General features: G+C 36.6%; 2 protein-coding genes across 5 annotated transcripts; both read left to right on the top strand.

The window, feature by feature from the left end:
* The first annotated feature begins 5666 nt into the window (after positions 1–5666).
* On the top strand, positions 5667–9924 carry LOC113778609. 4 transcript variants are annotated; one of them, XM_027324066.1, is made up of 4 exons: positions 5667–6146; positions 6666–7490; positions 7830–8252; positions 9484–9924. In XM_027324066.1, exons 2-4 carry the CDS (start codon positions 6686–6688, stop codon positions 9660–9662), a joined length of 1407 nt encoding a protein of 468 aa, XP_027179867.1. In that variant the 5' UTR covers positions 5667–6146; positions 6666–6685; the 3' UTR covers positions 9663–9924. The 4 variants fall into 4 exon arrangements, with proteins under 4 accessions (XP_027179867.1, XP_027179864.1, XP_027179865.1 ...); XM_027324063.1 differs by having other exon boundaries at positions 5667–6100; positions 6584–7490; XM_027324064.1 differs by having other exon boundaries at positions 5667–6100.
* Positions 9925–11131: 1207 nt separating this feature from the next.
* LOC113778610 (GTPase ERA-like, chloroplastic) lies at positions 11132–15902 on the top strand. The gene is made up of 9 exons (XM_027324068.1): positions 11132–11746; positions 12014–12159; positions 12805–12945; positions 13017–13130; positions 13571–13696; positions 14669–14767; positions 14915–15016; positions 15134–15214; positions 15484–15902. Exons 1-9 carry the CDS (start codon positions 11269–11271, stop codon positions 15568–15570), a joined length of 1374 nt encoding a protein of 457 aa, XP_027179869.1. The 5' UTR covers positions 11132–11268; the 3' UTR covers positions 15571–15902.
* Positions 15903–19979: the final 4077 nt, after the last annotated feature.

Below are 19979 nucleotides of genomic sequence, written 5' to 3' on the forward strand. Positions count from 1 at the left end.
AATTCTGCTGTTTTCTTCCTGTACTGTTTTTGTGTTGCCGCTGTTGAGCAAGAAACGTAGATTAGCATGTATTTATTTACCTGTATATCATTTCAGTAGATCCCCCTGAAGTTTTAAGGGACGGTGCTATCTGTATAAAGGGTCATGCGAGGAACTGCAAAAAAAAAATGCAAAAGTCTACATCTTTTGCCTTTTTTAATGATGTTTTCTTGCCGTCCCTTGTTCTCTTTCAGTCTCAGATTGGCTTTGGCCGCGGTGGCGGCTGGGAAGACCTGTTCCTCTTGAGGAAAAATATGTTAAATATAACAAAAAAAAAAAGTACACCATGTCGTTGAAATTGTATCACATAAATAAAGCGAGCAGCATTTGTTATGTAGTGTGAAAATGCAAATTCCATCTCGAACTCTGATTGCTCTCGGTCTGTTTATTATTGATTTTACCCTGTTTCTTCAAGTCCGGGTGGTCTTATTTTACTGCGCATAAATTTTTCTTTTTTCTTTTTCTTTTTTTTGGTGGAGTTTTATGTTGGCGGTCCAGAATTGGCAGCCTAACATTGTATATTTGCGAGAGAATAGTCCCACCCATCACCCATGGCTGGCAGTTGACACTTTGGACAACAAACCCCCCAAAAATGGGAAACACGTTGACATATCATACATATATACACGGCCCATGTACCGGGCTATTGGGCTCCAATCATTAAATGGAGAGTGGACTAGACGACGTTGCGTTTACTTTGGGCTGAAGTGATTAATTGGGTTGAAAGGTTCCATGCCGATCCATCATAGTCAACTGGTACACAATATCTGATTTTAACTATGGGATAATTTTAGAAACCTCCCTTGAGGTTTCTGACAATTTCGCTGACCTCCCCTAAGGTTTCGAAAATAACACTGACCTCCCCTCAACTGATTTTGGGGCCATTGCTGATGTAACCTAGAATGAATTTACTGCTTTGCCCTAATGCATAAAAGGCTGATAAGAAACGAATTTCTGGAAAAATATAATTAGTCATTAAATAAATGAACTAATTAAATGATATTAACCGTGGTTCTATCTCTAATAAGCCAATGTAACTGCACTTAAGAAATGGCACTAATTGATATACCAATATGATGCCATTTTCTTGTGATTCGACATGACTTCAGAGAGCAACATAAGGATAGTCTTATACGGAAACTTGGGGAAGATAGAAAAATGGAGGGAAAGGAAGGAGAAAAGCATGGCTCCCCTCAGGTTAAAATCTGTTGATTTGCATTAAGATTATTGACATGCTACCTACTCATGCTTTTGTATATGGTTGGCATTAGTGACAAACAATCAATGGTCATGAAATTTGGCTTTGCAATCCTTACCACCTGCTTCATTCTTTTGGGGCGGATGGTGTTTTGAAACTATCTTGGATTGCAGCAATAGTTTTGTAGTACTACAACTGCTGCAATTATAGCAATTTTGAACTAACGTCAAGTGACTTATGTTGTCTTACTAACTAGTTCAACTAATATGTTGTTGTTTATTATCTCTTAGTAAAGTTAGAGTAGTAGTCATCAAATAACAGTCATGCATTTCTTCCAAATACAATCTAATTGACAAGTACTACTGGTTTGCTTCTTATATAATTAGAAAAGACTTAAAATGGCTGGTACAATGTCGTGGCACTTTTACATTTATTACAAGAGTTTATCCAATTGATTTTATAATTTGAATGAATATAAATACAACACCTAGTGTGATATTTATGATAAGTATCATGTTAACTATAGCCTTTGGTTGTTCCAGCCTTGCCACTTTTTATTACCTCGAAATTAGATAATCACACTAAAAATAAATTATTTCTTTAGTTGCTTGAGCCGATTATATGCTTTTGAAAAAAACTAAAAATATGGCCATTGCACTAGCCATTGGTGCAAACTGGAACTTCAAGTTGTTGCTACGGCATTTTTTCTAATAGCTCTTACACCTGCTAGAATTTACTAATTATTTATGTCTTTTAATATTTTTCATTATTTACTAATACAAGTTGTGGATAAGCAGAAAGGGCATTTATGGAACACAAATATCATCTCACTCTTCAAAATACCTTTTTAATGCTCATGTTTCTGACATGGGCTGATCATGTTACTACAACTATAAGTTCAGGGGAGGTTTATGTCATTTTCAAAACCTTAGGAAAGATCAATGAAATTGTTAGAAACTTCAGGGGAGGTTTCTAAAATTATCCCTTTAACTATTGAAGAATTTATCAGTCACCTTTGTTGGAGAGCATGCGAGGCTTGCTAGGAAGAACAAATTGGATCAGTTATAAATTTATAAATCATAGTACCAACGAATAATTCTTTAGCTTGAGAATCAAGTTGTTTGTCCTCTCACTATAAAGATTTCACTTTTTCCAAAGCAATTAGCATTGTTAGGTCACTAGACGATCAAGCCAAAAAGAAAAAAAAAAAGAAGAAGAAGACAATTGATGATCACAAAAGTATTATTAGTTTTCCGTCTATATTTATTTTTAAGCACTTGTTGTTGGACAATCATAAACTTTTCACTATTTGAGAATATTTTAATTTTTCAAGTGTGCAGTTTAAGCACTTAGAATAGAACGGGTCAAAATTAGGGATTATCGTACATCTAAATTATCCGTACATCTAAATTATTAGCAAAATGGATCATAAAAATAAAAGTTGCGTAGCGTCCAAGTCCAACAATATCGTGCCAGCAGTGCAACAGAATCAACCACTTTGCTTTGTCCAGTTTGCTCTTTCTTTCTTCACGACATTACAGCGTGTTCGCTTCCGTGCCGCGAACCATGATGGATCTTTAAAGCACAAGATATTTGGATTGCAATCTTCTATTAAAAAAAAAATTCACATTTTTCGTAGACATATCTTTTAATTACTTTTTTTTATCTCATATATATATATATATATATCAAACTCTTACAATATATATATATTTTACAAAAACTTAAAAATTAACAATCCAAATTAAATCATTTTTCTAAAACAGCGAAATCTATTATTACACGCGTAAGAAATGTCTATGAAGATTCACACTGACTATTTAATGAAAGCGGTGCTTTGACCTTTAAGATAGTCTAATGTCAAATGGATCACTTGTGCAACTTGTGCAAGTTAAGTCAAATGGATCACTCTCAACTTGCGAATGTTCAAAGTTGAATTCAAGGATATCCATTATTGATTACTGTAATGTTTGGTCCAGCTTCACTGAATAATGCGACAAGAAGGAAAAATGTTTTAGACATCTTGTAACTAAAATCTTGGCTAATTTCTCAGAATATACGTATAAAAAAAAATTATCCACCGAATGAAGCTCTGACATAAGGGATTTCTCAAACTATACCGGCCGTGCTCACTGTGCACGGCCGCTACTGACATCTTCGCAGGCTCCGCAGAAGTTTGCACGGCTGAAATCTTCTCAAAAATTTGCAGCCGCTCCACCAATTCTTTCAATCATGATGGCATGAGCTGCAAGCCTGCAGCTGCACTATTACTAAGTCTACTGGCTTTCTCGGGCTCTTGGACCGTCTCAAAGCCACCAAAAATATTTGTTTAAAATTGATTGAAGTCTGGACATGGATGGAGGGAGGAAATGGAAGTCTGGAACCATGTCCTTTAAGCAGACAAAGTATATTGAACAAAATATATTTTAAACAAAATATTAATATTTATATATAAACATATATATTTATTTCAATTGATATAATATATATAATATACATACTAATATTAATATAATTTAAAAACGAGAATCGGATACAAACCAGTTATTAAGTTAGTTATACGCCTTAGTCAAGGTTGTTGGTGGAAAAAAATCCACTCAATTATATATTTATCTATATATATTTATATAAATTTATAAATATACTTATTTCAATTTTGTTTTATAATATGTATATTAATATATATTAATATGTATATTTTAATTATGTATATTATATTATATATATAAATTATAGTAATATTAATATGTATATTTCAATTATGTATATTATATATATTATATCAATTGAAATAAATATTATATATTTATATATAAATAATAATATTTTGTTCAAAATATATTTATATATATTTATATTTATATAAATATATTTATTTATAAATATCATACAAGTTTATATTAATTTAAATATATTTATATAAATATATAAATATATTTATTTTAATTTTGTTTTATAATATGTATATTAATATATATTAATATGTATATTTCAATTATGTATATTATATTATATATATCTAAATTATATTAATATTAATATGTATATTTAAATTATGTATATTATATATATTATATCAATTGAAATAAATATATATTTATATATAAATATAAATATTTTGTTTAAAATACTTTGTTTGCTTAAAGGACATCCAGACTTCCATTTCCTCCCTCCATCCATGTACAGACTTCAATCAATTTTAAACAAATGTTTTTGGTGGCTTTGAAACTGTCCAAGAGCCCGAGAAAGCTAGTAGACTCAGTAATAGTGCAGCTGCAGGCTTGTAGCTCATGGAAATCCTCAAAATGGTGGTTTATATATTACTGGTCGATAGCTCATAGAATGAGGCAAACAGAGTGATGGGATTTATTTTAGAAGGGTGGTTGCCCCTCTCTGTTTGAGCCTATGATTTCTTCATTAATTATCCAAAAATAAATCCTCCAGACACAACAGACCAGCACTGATTTTGTGTCTGTAGGGCAGCACTGATTTTCTGAGCACGTCCCTGTCTGACACATGCGCAGACTTGGAGTCAGTTTGAAGCAGCTTTTTCAGTCGCGGACGTGCCCAGTCAGCACGTCCGCGCTGACACCCTCTGCACCACTGAATTTTTTGTAGACAAGATTTCTGTGGAATATTTAATTATGCGGCCGTGCTGACTCAGCACGGCCGCTATAGAATGAGAAACACCCCATGTCAGAGGTGTATTTGGCGGTTGTTTTTTTTAAATACAAATATTCTAAGGAATTAGCCTAAAATCTTATGCCAGATAGCTGCCCTACCCTCTTCATCAGTGCTATTAGTCGAGCCGAATATTTGACTGTCGAACTCGTTTCGTGCTTAACTTGAGTCAGACTCGAGCTCACTCGACTAATCGGACGAGTCTTGAAATGTGCTTGAATTCGGCTCGTTAATAGGATATGTGACTCGAGCTCATGCAAATTGATCATAGTAAAAACCTGTAATTTTCAGTTTCTATTTTTTTGACTTGTTAAATGACATATATAACCTTTCTTATCGAACCCAAAACGAGCTACTTGAATAACAAATAATTCAAGTTTATTCGACTCGTTAATTAATCAGAAGGGTAGTTTAAAATTTTTAAAAATTTTGTTACACAAATAACAAAAATAAGGGAGGTAATTGATATTTTTAAAACCTCATAGAGCCAAGTGATATTAACTCAGAGGTTTCTGATATTATCCCTAATTTATATGCATTCTTTTATCTCTAAAAAGATCCTAGTACTAGTTGACTTGATTTATCATGGATTTTGATTTGAGGTGGGAGGCGGTCCGATGAGCTGCGCCCAACAAATTAGATATAAAACTCTCGCTCATAAATACGATAAATGGTCGCTGTCGATCACTTTGTCGTTCAAAGTTCAAACACCAATCACCATCACCCCCCCCCCCCCCGGCCCCCAAAACGATTTCCCAAATAGCAGGAGGAGGAGCCGCCCTGGACTGGGAGGAAGAAAAAGAGATTTTGTGGTAGGGCAAAGTGGGGGGACTTTCGTTTTCTAGTATCCTGTTCCCAAAGGCTAAGGGGAGAACCAGAGAAGAGGTCATGATCCGTCATCACAATGATCTTTCAATAATTAATAATGTTAGCTATTAGTACTATTCTGGAAGAACCGTGCTTTCTCATTCACCACCCTTTCTCTTCCCTGCCCTTCCGTTAAGACTCCAATGAATTCTGACAATTAATTAAATTAAACTATGATCATCAACAATACCATATCGGTTCATTGTCACAATAATTTATTCGAATGACCAGAGTTCGTTACAGCTGTCTCCCCATGCCTTTTGCTTCCTGCCTTCAAATCTCCTCCTCGCTTTAGGGTTTCTTCTGCTCCTTCTGGTAATCTATTGCTCTCCCTCTCCCCCCGACTCAGCTGAATTCGAGCGTACGTGGTTTTATCTGTCTGTGGAGTGGATTTTGTATTGTCGGACTTGTTTTTAGCTTTTATTCTGTTTTCTGTAGCTTTCACTAGCTGACAAACGGTATATTTTCCAAATGGACGTTTGAATTATTTACTTGGTCCGGTTCGCTGATTATCCGACCTTGTTTTACTCCTTTTCTTTGTCTTTTTTTGATATAGCAGCTCTACTTTTGATTAGCATGTGTTCTATTATTAGACACGGTGTTCAGTTATGCCAGTTTGCATGATTAAACATTAAGCAATCCTTGGGGTTCAGAGGGGTTAGTTAACGATGAAAGTCCATTTTTTCCTCTTAAAATCGATTGGTTTGGTTATGTCTTATTGGAATTTGGAAGAAGGCATGTCTATGCAGATTAGGCGTTTTTGAGTTTAGTTTAATGTGGGATTTTTTTTATTCTCAGCCTTTTCACCTGAATTGCTGCTCGTGAATTATCGCTTGAGGTTTTATGGTGATTGAGGGAATATTTACTACTGGTTGGGCAGGTTGTTGATGTTGTATAATCATGCCCGCGTTTACAGCTATAGCTTTGGATAGATTAATAGAAACAGGGGCTCCAGAAACTATGGCAGGAGGGAAGAATGGTCCTGATGTGAAAGTGGAAGGGAGGAACAGTACCTCGATTTCCACTTTTGATAAGGGAGTTACTGCTCCCAGAAGTAAGCTCGAAAAGGCAGTAAGTATTCCCACTGGGAAGTTGGACACGAGAAATGATACATCAAACGTGACCATAGATGGGAAACGTCACTGGGCTCAGATATCTCCAGCACTTTATGCTACTCCCGAACCAACCCCGCTTCCTGATTCTCCTTCTTCATTCCCACCATCACCTTATATCATCAATCACAAGCGGCGTGGTCCACGACTTCTAAAGAGCTTCTCTCAGGATGATGTTGGCACACGCCATCAAGCTTTAGATGAGAAAAAGTTGGATGACGAGGTAAAACATGCAGAGAGGGAGGTTGCTAGTTCTACACATGACAATAATACTCTTCCAGACAAGGTCATTGAATCTCCGGAGGTATATGATGGTGCATCAACTGTCCATAGCCCTGTGGAGGAAAAGAGTGTCAATGGTATTTCTAACAGGGAACTTGGAATTAATGATTTGGCTAATCATTCAGTGGTGGAAAATAGTATATCTAACTCTGCCATATTCAGTTTCCAACGAGATGGTGAGGGTGATGATTTCTTCGATCCCCAAGAATCAATGAGTGTCAAGAGCAACGCTGAAAGTGAGACTAATAGTGTGGTAGAGCGATCTCTGAATGTTGCAACTCCATTGGCAGAATTTTATGATGCTTGGGAAGGTATTGGATGTTTTCCCTCCGAATTTCTTTGCACTCTGCTATACTGACTTCTTTTATATGTAATTGAGCTTGGATTTCACGTGGTTCTTGTTATTACAACAGTGTATGAAGCTCTTTTCTTTTCTTTTTTTTTTTTGGTTTTGTTTTGGGGAAAAAAATGTTCAAGTGTCTTTGAGGATCAAATTTCAGATCTGAAAATTCTATGGAAACGAAAAGAACATGGACAGTTATGAACTGCTGCTTAGCTGATTGATTTTCAGCTGTATAAATTCATTTGTGGAATTATTGTCGTGCTGTTAATTGGGTCCATTAGTGCCTTACATGCATCTCCTTCTTCAGAACTATCTTCTGAGACTGGCCCACAGCCTTCTGTACCTGACTTTGAAGCTGAATTGCGTGAATTACAATTGAGTGTGTTGACGGAGTTAGAGAGGCGCAAGCAAGCAGAAGAATCATTGAGAAACACCAGAGCCCAGTGGCAGAAGATTCGAGAAGAATTATCTGTCATAGGTTTGACTCTACCTGTAGATCTTGTTGCCGCTTCGGAGGATATAAATCCTATTCGAGAGCTGTCCCTACAGTTTGACCTTGCTCGATTTGTGTCAAATTCTATTGGGAGAGGAACTGCCAAGGCTGAGGTTGAGATGGAGATGGAGGCTCTAATGGAGTTGAAAAACTTTGAGATTGCTCGGTTGTTGGACAGGCTACACTATTATGAAGCTGTTAATAGGGAGATGTCTCACAGGAATCAGGAAACAATAGGTGAGATTTCCTTTTTGGTCGGTTTTTGTAACTATCAGTTGCCTAATCACCTTAACTATTGGGCTAGTTGTCTACTTTGTAGTATTCATTTCTTCATCTCTCCTTTGAGCTTTAGAGATTATGCTTGTGATAATATGCTTTCATATGTGACTTGTGTGATTTTCCAGTTTCGCTTACTTTTTTAGGTTCCTCCCGGTTGTAATGAACCAAGGCATCACCGGAAGAAGAGAAAAGACAAATGGGGTTTGAAAAAAAAAAAGATGAAAAAAGAAAATTAATGGAACATCTAACCATTGTCAAGTCGATTCCTAATTCCTCTCCCCACTGTTTAATTGCCTTCTAAATTTTGAATTAGACCTGGTTTCCAATGTGCATACCTGTTCCTTTTCTTAATTATGAAAAACATGTCATTGAGATATTTGTTTAAAGGTAGTCTTTCATCAAGTTTAATAAGGAATCATGTTTACAGGAATTTTGGATACTTGGAAGGATGAGGAGATAGGAATAGTTGTCTGTAATGAAGAAAATGTAGTATATCATATTCCCGTTTGTTTTGGTGATTAGCTCTGCTTTTGATTGTATGTCCATGCCTAGTATTTTGACCCAGGTTAGCATTTAGCACTGGGTTTATGATTGACATGGCTGGTGTTTTGTTGACTAAATGAGCACTGAGTTTCTTTAGGTCAGCAATAAATGTTCATGTTTGATTTACTGGACAAGGGATTGCAACCCTGGATAAGCTCCGGGTATATTTATTGTTTGATCATCGTTTGCTAAATTGTACTGCACATTTGCTAAATTGTACTGCACACGTTGGTTGTGGTGATAATTTGAGTTCCAATTGAAGAGTAAAATTTTTACACCATAAACAGCAAAGAACAAGATACTAGCTACTTTGTTATGTTCAACTGTGCTGCATCCTAGATTAATACAATCCAAATTAATACTATCTACGTTGTTTGTTCTTCCTTTTGTATTTTCCCCTCTAGAGCTGCAAAACCACTAGGCAGAGAAAGAGCTCAAATTCTTAGACTTGGTTTAAGGAGCTTCTGGGTATCAAAACTGGTTCCCAAGGAGGCCAGCTTTTTGGGTTTTTCCATTTGATTATAATCACCATACCCCTTGCTTTACTCCTGTCAAGATTGCCGATGATGGATACTTTGACAACTTCCTCTGATTCTCTTTTCAGACACATAGTTATAAACTCTCTCTGTTGTTTGCCTTTGTTTAGAGATATCAAGGCGTCTTAGGCAAAGAAGGAAGAAAAGGCAGAGGTGGATTTGGGGATCAGTTGCTGCTGCTATAACAGTTGGTGCTGCTGTTTTAGCATGGTCTTGCTTCCCAACTGGAAAAGGGTCTTCTACAAATCTCTTGCCTTCTCCTGAGGGTGATCATACATCAGAGAAATGAGTTTCAATCCCTATGTTTATGCATGACATGTTGAGCAAGAGAGGTCACATATGTCATTTTGTGAATAGCAACATCTTTGTCCTTTAGTTTCACATATCATTCTCTTTAGCAGGAGATGTATAGGTCCTCCAAAATAATCTTTATGCTCAGCTATGGTTTTAGCTTGCAATATGAAATGGTTGAATATGAAAAAAATAATACAAGTCATTACAAATTTTGAAGTCTGCAATACAGCAGGGCAAGATAATCTCTTTTTCGTTCATTTGCATTGCACTTAAAATGCTTTGATGTGATATTTATTCCTCTGTCTTGCTATTATAACTATGAGAATATGTTCAAGAATTATACATTTTGTACAGCAGGGGGCCATCAGGTTGGATGGAAATACTTGCGTACTCATTGATCCGAGTCTTAAATGTTTCCTTCTGTTTTCCCTGCTACACTTGTTCTTTGGCAGTTGGAATCAATGCTTTTGAGGCGGGTGTTCGCCTTATGAAAGGTTTTCCGTGAGTGCCTGTGTAACTACATAACGTTGTTATGGATCTTAATGCAAACAACTTAGTAGTTGCTTTTGATAAAGATTTTCCAACATATTTGTTATTCACCTGCCAGGATTACAGAATGGGTGTAGCTATTTCAGGGTGTGTGTTTCAGCTTTATAGGAAATTGAATGTGGTTTTAGAATATGGTGAAAATTATGCTTTGTGATTACTTGGAAGAACAGCCAGCCTGAAGGTCAATTTTCCCCCTTTTCCTGCAACTATCTTCCTTTTTGGAATTCTTCCGTTGTATATTTGCTGTGAAAGAGGGATAAACACATTGATTGGTAGTACTAAAGATGGAAATTTGTTGTTCCATCCTAATTGCTAAACATAAAACATGGCATCATCCTCTGGTGGCTTCCGGGCTAAACAGTGCATCACTAGAGCAGGGGCTTCGGTCAAGAACGGTAACAAACAGAAACACTGGCGTGAGAAGCAGGTTTTACTTGGAATCAACCCGTCCTGAGATATATGGCAGTAGTCTGTGTTTTTGTGACAAAGTCTACATTGATATGGTGCTTGGCTAAATTGATTTTTGGATTTGGAATATTTTAAAAGAAATTATGCATTTTAGACTTGGAAAGCCTACATTTAAATGGTGCTTGGCCAAATTAATTTTTGGATTTGGAATATTTTAAAAGAAATTATGCATTTTAGACTTGGAAAAACAAACTGAAAAACCTAACTCTGTTTGAATAGAAAGAAAGTTGTATGGGAAAGTGAAATAAAAGAAAGTAACATAGAGGAAAATAAAAATAAGTTTTCCTGCACGTTTGGTTATTAAGAAAAATATTAGGAGAATATAAGAAGTTAATGACATTTAATTGCAGTTATTGAAATTTTTGTGAGTGATCAACTTCAACTATTTTGCTTTAAAATCTTGCAAATTTTGTACGACACTAGAACAGTCAAAAACGTACTTTTGAGCGCTACGGATAAAGGAAAGGAAAACGGATACAGAGAAGCACGGGCGACGGTGACGAATATAGCGTCAGCAAGGCAACGGCCCAGCTTCCTCCTCTGGTCCTCCCTCTTCTTCTTCCCTGTAGTAGGCGAAATTGAAAATGGTGGAGCTTTCTCTTACTCTGATAAAGCCCATTGCCTCGTTACAACAAAACAATTATCCTTCTCTTTCGAACAAAACCCAGTACAATCTTCTCTCCCTCCATCATCCTAGAGGAAGTTCAATCCCAAAATCTTTTAAGCCAGCCAAACCAAGAAAACCCAGTAACAAAATTGGAAATAGAGATGGACCCATGTTACAGAAGGACCAGCTTTCATATCGGGACATAGTAACTGAAAGTGAAGAAGCACAAGAGGAAGAAGAACAAGACGAAGTTGAGGAAGAAGATGACTATAGTCATGAAGCAGCAAGGACGAGGTCGGTTTCTTTATTAGGCGACGAAGAAGGAGAGGAAGAAGACAATGAGTCATCAACTTTCCTATCCTTGAGTGAAAAGCCTGACCGGAATACGGCTTGGCTCGACGATTATGAGACGGAGGAGCTTGATTTTGCTAGCGATACCACTGGCCATCGTAGTGGTAAGCTCACATTTCAACTGGCATAGCTTCATGACTGTTGCTTTATACTTATACATCACCCCCAAAAAAGATGTAGAAAATTAGGAACATGGAGGGGAAAGTTTAATGACAATGTCATAATCTATTCTAGGACAAGGACAAAGGCCCTTAGTGAATGGTTGTATCTGATTCTCGCATATTAGTAGCGTATTCCTTCGGTGATTTGAACATGTAAAAAGTTTTCTGCTTGAGCTGATGATTGAAATGACGGATTACATGCTTATACAGGATATGTGGCAGTGGTGGGGAAGCCAAATGTAGGAAAAAGTACTCTTTCGAATCAAATGGTTGGGCAGAAGCTGTCCATTGTTACGGATAAGCCTCAAACCACGCGTCATCGAATTCTTGGTATATGTTCTGGCGAAGACTATCAGGTTTCAAAAGCTTGTAATGTTTAGGATGATCGTTGTTCGCTTTTGGTTTCCTATTTGGTGTATTATCTTAGATTTCTGCATTTTAACTAGGCCTGTTGGAGTGATAATCTGCATTGCTGGCCTGTTTTCAAACTTTGAACTTTATGGGCTGAAAATTGGGGGAAATCGATATAGCTGAATAATGCCTGTGGTTCTGTTTGATGAATTTCATTACGTATGTGGATGAATTTCTGCTTTAGTCAAACTTCATACCATGTGGTGGAGCTTTGCAGATGTAAATCTCATTGAATGAATGCCACGATGATATTGTTGTTTTAGGATGATTTCTTCCAATATGAACTTCCCAATTTCACTATAAACTTTCTGTTCTTTTGGTAGTATGGTTCTATCCTGGTATTTATACCATATCCATCATATCTTACCTGGACAGACAAGGTTTTGGGATGTACTTTGAATATCTCTCTTGGGTATAAACCCGAACAGAGGATATTCTTCTGTATATCTGGCCAATTTTCATGCTCTAGTCAACATGGACCATCTGATAAATATATATGTTTTAGAATGTTGTTATAATTTTTTGTTTCCTGTGCATGTGCTAGGGGAAAAATTATATGTTGCTAATCAAGATTATACCTCCACTAACAGATGATACTTTATGACACGCCTGGTGTGATTGAAAAAAAAATGCATAAGTTAGACTCAATGATGATGAACAATGTGCGCAGTGCTGCCATAAACGCAGACTGTGTGCTGGTGGTTGTTGATGCATGTAAGGCGCCCCAAAAGGTACTCTTTATATTTCAAATTACTTGATAAGTTGTTTTTCCGTTTTTGACAATTTCCTTCTCTGCTTGCAGATTGATGAAATTTTAGACGAGGGTGTGGGAGAGCTGAAAGATAAAATACCCACTTTGTTAGTTATGAACAAGAAGGATCTGATCAAACCTGGTGAAATAGCAAAGAAACTTGAGGTCAGAATTTCTTATCATCTGCATTGTAATCCTTTTGGTGATTTTCATGCTTTGGCTTACTTAACAAGGTGAGGAAGAGTGAGCAATATATCAATCAGCATTTGCTTTAAAAGACAAGTATTTTGTTTCACATGTGTTGGATTCCATGAGCTGCATCGCATCCATCTTTGGTATAACTTTTGATAATTATGTGCCAAGGTTTTTTCGGATGATTGATAGTTGATACTAGAGTTGTAGTCCATACTGAAGTCAAATGACCCTTATCTTAAAATTGTGGCAAACAAATTTAAATGATCTTTTTGACTGCTTTTTCTTGTCAAACAAAGCAATATTATGATCTTGGAATGCTATTGCAAGTCTTTATAGTGGCCGGGAACCTTTAAAGGAAAACCTTTTGTCTTACCATTATATCTCTGAAATGTATGTTGGCTAACTTGCAGTGGTATGAGAAATTTACTGATGTTGATGAGGTCATTCCAGTTAGTGCCAAGTATGGTCATGGAGTGGATGATGTCAAGGATTGGATTTTATCAAAACTTCCTCTCGGTCCAGCTTTTTACCCTAAGGTTTGCATGATCTGTTCTCTTACTCTCTTTAGGGCATTAGTTAGATGCTTTCTTCTATCTTTTTTATCTCTTTAAAGTCTACTTTTTTTTAAGTTTTTGAAATTTGATCTTCCAATTCATGTAAGTGCAAAATCTGTTGTCATAAGCTGCTAGTATTATGGAAGGAAATTGGGAACACTTTTGATCCTTTAATCCGTTTTTCTTGTTCAAGATAATTAGAAAATTAAAAGTGGATATAAAAGCAAAAATGGGAGAAGAACTATTGGTTGAATTAGATCATACCTTTTGATATCAACACCATATTTTTGCGTTAAATGACCTTAATTACTGCCTATATTGGTAGTGCTTCATAAGAGTGACTTGAGCATCTGTGTCTAGGAGAGCTTGTGTGGATGGTGATGTTCTTCTCCTACCCTTGCTGTCAAATCTCCTGCTCTAGCTGTTATATGCGAAAAAAACTATTGATGGTGTGATTGGACTTTGAATTTGATTTTATGAATCTGTCACTGAGGCAAATCTTGAAGATGAGATGAACTTCAACTTGATTTCGACTTCTGTTGAATAATTCAACTTTTACATCTCTCAGCTTTTATGTAAATAAAGTTCTCAAGAGAGCATATAAGTGTCTTTCAAGGCATAAAGAAAAGCTTCTCTTAGAAGAGAATGCTCATAAACAGTTGTCAAGTTTCTTCATGTCCTTTCACAAGTTAAATTAGCACATTATTTTAGATGCGTAATGCTACAATTTGGAGGGTATGAATGTTTTATTGATATTCCGGGGCTTTGTCAAGGATCTTATTTGATAATATTAGTTGGAAGAATTGGCACTGCATATGCAAAACTTCAAAATTACTGTTTTTGTAATAGCTATCTCTGGAGAGTGAGCTGTATACATCTCCTATCTCTTTAGGATTTGTTCTCAAAACGACAAAATTTTGCGCCGTTCAATAACTTTCCTCCCATGGTTTTCAGGACATTGCTAGTGAGCACCCTGAAAGATTTTTTCTAGCTGAAATTGTTAGAGAAAAGATCTTTCTTCAATACCGAAATGAAGTCCCTTATGCATGCCAGGTGATGAAATACTGTTGAAAACCAGATTAATTTACTAGAAAACCTCTTTACCTATCTTGGTTTCTTTTTATGGTCTCTTCCTTTGGTTTTAGGAAACGCTTGGTTTCCAAAAAATATTTATGGCCAATGCTTTGCTAAATTCTACAGGTTAATGTTATTAGTTACAAAACAAGACCAAATGCAAAAGATTTCATTCAAGTTGAAGTTGTTGTGGAAAAAAACTCACAGAAAATTATCCTCATTGGAAAGGTAAAATATGCTTTTGTATTTCAGCTAGAATTTAGAGAATTTCACACGATTTGTCATAGGATGGAACAGATTGAAAAGATTTTGATGTTTTATCTCATCCGTTCTCAACCATTCTAGGAAGGGAAAGCTTTGAAGCTGCTTGCAACAGCTGCTCGGCTAGACATAGAAGATTTCTTGCAGAAGAAAGTTTTTCTAGAGGTAACAACATAACAGCATCCTTCTTGATAGTACTCAGCAGTGCTAGAATGTCAGTGATGAAGAAGAAAGTCCCATATCTTTTAGCTTTCATACAAGTAAGTTGAAACGAAAAGAAAGCCTACAGCACTGTTTCAAAATGGTCATGTAGGTGTAACATGGTACTGAGTTACAGAGGAACATATGATCAGCCATTATTATTATTATGAGTAGTATTATTATTATTTTGTTTAGTTTGAAAAATTGCTCAAGACGAATTCCAAATGAAACAGGTTCAAGTGAAGGTTAAAGAGGATTGGAGGCAAAATGAAGGGCTTTTGAAGTACTATGGCTATGGCGGGCAAATTAGAGCATTATGACATGTCAGACTCAAGTGCTTTTTTTATTCGCCATTGATGAATATCTCATGGTGCTGTTGAGGACGAAATCCTTGTGTGCATAGTCTCTCGGCAGCAGATCGTTTTTTTTTTTTTTTGAAGTAATCTGATGGTAGAGGAGCATGGCTGACGCCTTTGTATTTTACTACTACTGTTTTAATTTGCGACGATGCTGTCAGTCAGAGCAAGAATCCTCAGCCGGGGAGTGTAGAACCCAAAAGTGCCCCCATCGGTAAATGGTCAATGCTTTGTGGGTCCGACCAATACACTTTTTTCTGTTTTTGCATGCGTCTAATTGCGCCTTGGATTAATCATCTCGTCGCCTCTAACCTCTTCTGCTTTCTCCGCCCTGATTATAAAATTCTCATCTTAAATTGGATTGAATAGACGAATTTCTCATCTTTTGGTTGCGTAAGAATCAAAATTGGTAGTATAAAGAACACTTTTCCCTTTTTCTTTTTTTTTTTTTCTTTCTTTACATATCAATGTATGATGCAGGATGAGGAGGATGCAAGTTTTGATTTTGAAAGAGGATTTGACACACACACACACACACTAGTTTTCCTTTTCCTGCCTTGATAGATAAAATGCGGAGGGAACGGCGATGATGAAGCGCCAAATTTCAAGGGCTGCACTGCCGCAGGAGTCTCTCTTCGGATCCATTTGACCATTTTGGGAGTGAGTAGGCATCAATTGCGGAGGGTCTTCCAAGCTTTTTGCAATCACATATCCATATGATTAGGCGGAGTTTAGGCTGTTACTTTTGGCTCATATATTTTAGAACGGAAACTAGACCTAGTTTAAGAAGCCAAGCCCCATAAATCACGCATACGACTGTACAAGAAGTCGCACCAAGAGTAATCAGTAATGTGACCGTGGCAACCAAATCTATTGTGGTGACGCATCAGTGGTGATTTATCGGATTTCTTTCCATCTCTTTAAGTCCACTCTCCCCTGGTGTAAAGTAGGAGCAATCTATGTACAAAAAAAGAAAAAATAATCTTGTCAATAAAATAAAAAGAAAAGCAGCGTGACCATGCCCAAACGATTCACGCTTCTCCAGACACGATACGAAAGTCATTCATGCGCGAAAAGTAAAGTGAAAACGTATGTAGAGGACTTTGGTCCGGGCCTTGGAAGTATGACATAAAATTAGGACAAGTCCTCTGGAGATGAGCCACGATGCAGTATAACATAGTCTGCGGAAAATTCAACATGTGTTGAAAAATTGGATCGAATTGATCGGTTCGATTGATCGAATCACGAATCGATCATGCTTTCAATTCGGTTTAATGAGTGATAAAAAATTTATTGAATCATTCAAATTCGATCAAGAGTCAATAAAAATCAATAAAAATCGGAAGGTTCAGTCGATTATTATTAAGTTTTTATTCAAAATTTTTAATATTAAAATAAATAAAAAATTATTAATCTTTGAACTGGAGTTAAATCGGCCGAATCGATTAAATTGCAAACCAAAAAGTTTTCCGATTCGCTCTCTAATCCGAATTTAAAAACAACTGCAAAAAATCTTGCGTTTGTGCATAGGTGAGACAGCATGGGTCCATGTTTCATCACCGCGGTCAAATTTACCTTGGAATTCGTTGTTAGGTATCGAAAGAGACCCCTGAGATGGGACCCATTTGTAATTCAGGCAAGCTTTAATTGGCCCCGATTTGGGTGGGCCAGACACACCGGGCCACATGTCTTAAAAATGGTGGTTCCGCTCGTTGCGCCCATTTAAAACCGGGATTATGTCCTACACCTTACATTAAATAAGGGAGGCAAGGATACTTGCTTGCAGGTAGCAACCGTTTAAGAATAGTTGTGTTTAAAAAACGGGATTGTGTTTCTTTTTTCACACAGTTTAAGAAAAAGTAGTTAATTTTATTAGGAAAGTAAATTTAAATTGTTATTTTCTTAAAATACCCTTACATTAAATATGGTACAATTTTATAGAAATTTGAATTGATAGTAAAAAAAGAATTAACTCTCATTAAATGGAATATGTTTATAGTAACAACAACTTACATTGAATAAGGGTATTTTAGAAAAATTAAAATACAACTACATTCTTCAATTGAAAAGTGAATTATAATTTGGGACAAATGAAAAAGGAATACAGAATTATCAAAGTGGGAGGAGGGAGTAATATTCATAATTTGGACCCCCCCAAAAAAAAAACAAAGGCTAAAGTCTAGATTTATTTTACGTTTATATTGGGTTGAAAGTGATATGTATTATATGAATATACGAACTTTATATTTTGTCGAATGAAACAAAACTATGGGGTTCTGTGTTATCTGCCCATCACCATGATTGATCTTCACAAGTCAGAGCTGCAGATTTTGGGATTGGTCCATTGCAGAACCCGTAGTATTAGTTAAGCTTTTCGATAGTAGTATTAGGTTGTGTTTGGATTGCATTATATGAGGAAAAAAAGTAATAGAAAAATGTAATCACGGAAAACGATGTAATTTTCCGATGAAAAATCGCAATCCAAACAAGGCCAATTAATAGTTTTCATTGGCTCCTTTCTCTGGATTAAAATAGAGTAGATTATATAAATATTATCGTTATAATAATAATAAAAAAGAAGATAACATTAGTTATGTCAAGCCTGTGATCATTAATTGAAAGCTTTTTTTTTTCTCATCTCATTAGCCTGCGACACTCAAGCCAGTCGTCGATTTGGTCGCGTAGAACTTTTACCTACCAGAAACATACCAACTCGTAAGTTTTGTGCATCCATCACAATTCACAAATTACTAATTATTATGATAGAAAAACCCCGTTGCGTTAATTCCTCTATACATTTGTATTGTCAATGGTACGAAAAAATGCCAACCAATTGAGGATCACGAAAATGATGCCTATATATATATGGTAGCTAGAACAATAGCATATATTCATTCTTACTTACTGTGGAGGCCAATTGTGTATTTGTCATCTCGGCACCGTATGGGGGTTAAGACCCTAATGGTGTATCTTGGAGGGTCTCCCCAAGATTCGAACCCTTAACCCTTAGGGTCTTTAAGTTCGAATGCCTGGTACCACTTGAACTAAAACAATAGCATATATCCATTCTTGCTTACTGTGAAGGCCAATTGTGTATTTGTCAACTCAACACCGTCTTCGAGTTAAGACCCTGATGGTGTATCTTGGAGGGCCTCTCAGGATCCGAAACCTTGACCTTTAGGATCTTTAAGTTCGAATGCCTGGTATCACTTGAGCCCACACTTACCAAACAAACATTGCATGATCTCTGTCTCACATGCGGCTAATCCATTTCCAACCCCACAGCCCTTAGCCCTTTGCCATGTGCAGTTCTCGCTTGGCTTGTGGCAAAGCTCTCTCGACCGCCGATGGCAACTCCAAGAAACCTCTAACCATTTTGGCCTCATGATGGGGCTGAGCAGCCCGCGGCATTCAAGTTAAATATCCCGATTCAATTAACTTGGAGGATTTTACAGGACCCCCGTCCATCAATCACCATGGCCACCACAAGGCCCCACAACCATTACTTTAATTGCATTTGTCATTCATCCAGGCCGATTTACTGCTTTTTGTAACAAATGTCACCCGATGGTCACTGGAATCTCACTTTTCTCAACTTTTAAGCGGGGCGATTTGATTCCTAGTCCCCTACTCTACGGACCATTTTACCTTCCTGCCGCTCTCATCTAAAATCACGGTGCCGTGTTTGGTTAAATAGTACAGTTCTAGCATCATGATTCATGAATGTGGACGGCAGCCTATTAGTACTTCTTGGTACAAAATAGGATTTCAGGGATCCCGTGCTTAGGGAACTTATAAGCCTGTCGGTGTCTTAAAAAGACTGTAATGCTCATAGGATCCAGGCCACTTAGTGGAGCTCAAGCCAAAGAGATTCTCTTTACTTCATAGAGGAGTTTTGGGAGGGAAGGGGAACTTCCTTTAGATGCGCAACAATTTGCACCAGAAGCAAGCAAGTCAAGTATTATTCCCTTTGAATCAGTGTGAAATGTCCATCTAAGAATTTCTAGTTGACGGGTTAAGATATTGGATCGTTGAAACAATAAGAACGTCATTTTAAGGGAGAATTCTCTTTTCGGGCCTCTATGGATGAATATTAAACTACTGCGATCAAGACTCAATTGTTAATACACCTTATATCATTATGGATCAAATTTTCGGAGCAAATATTGGACCACAGTTTTAATAGTTAAAGAGTCATGAATTTGGCAAAAGTTGTTGTCTAATTTTAGTTTCTCTGTAATACAATTTATGCGAGAAGTTTATGCACAAGTAACGCAACCACGGTTAATCAGGTCCATCCAGCATAGTAATCTACAGCGTAAGGCGAGGTTAATTAAAAGATAGAAGTTCCACCTACAACATTCACTCACTTT

The sequence above is a fragment of the Coffea eugenioides genome, chromosome 7 (genome assembly GCF_003713205.1).
Source record: "Coffea eugenioides isolate CCC68of chromosome 7, Ceug_1.0, whole genome shotgun sequence".
Taxonomy (NCBI): Eukaryota; Viridiplantae; Streptophyta; class Magnoliopsida; order Gentianales; family Rubiaceae; genus Coffea; species Coffea eugenioides.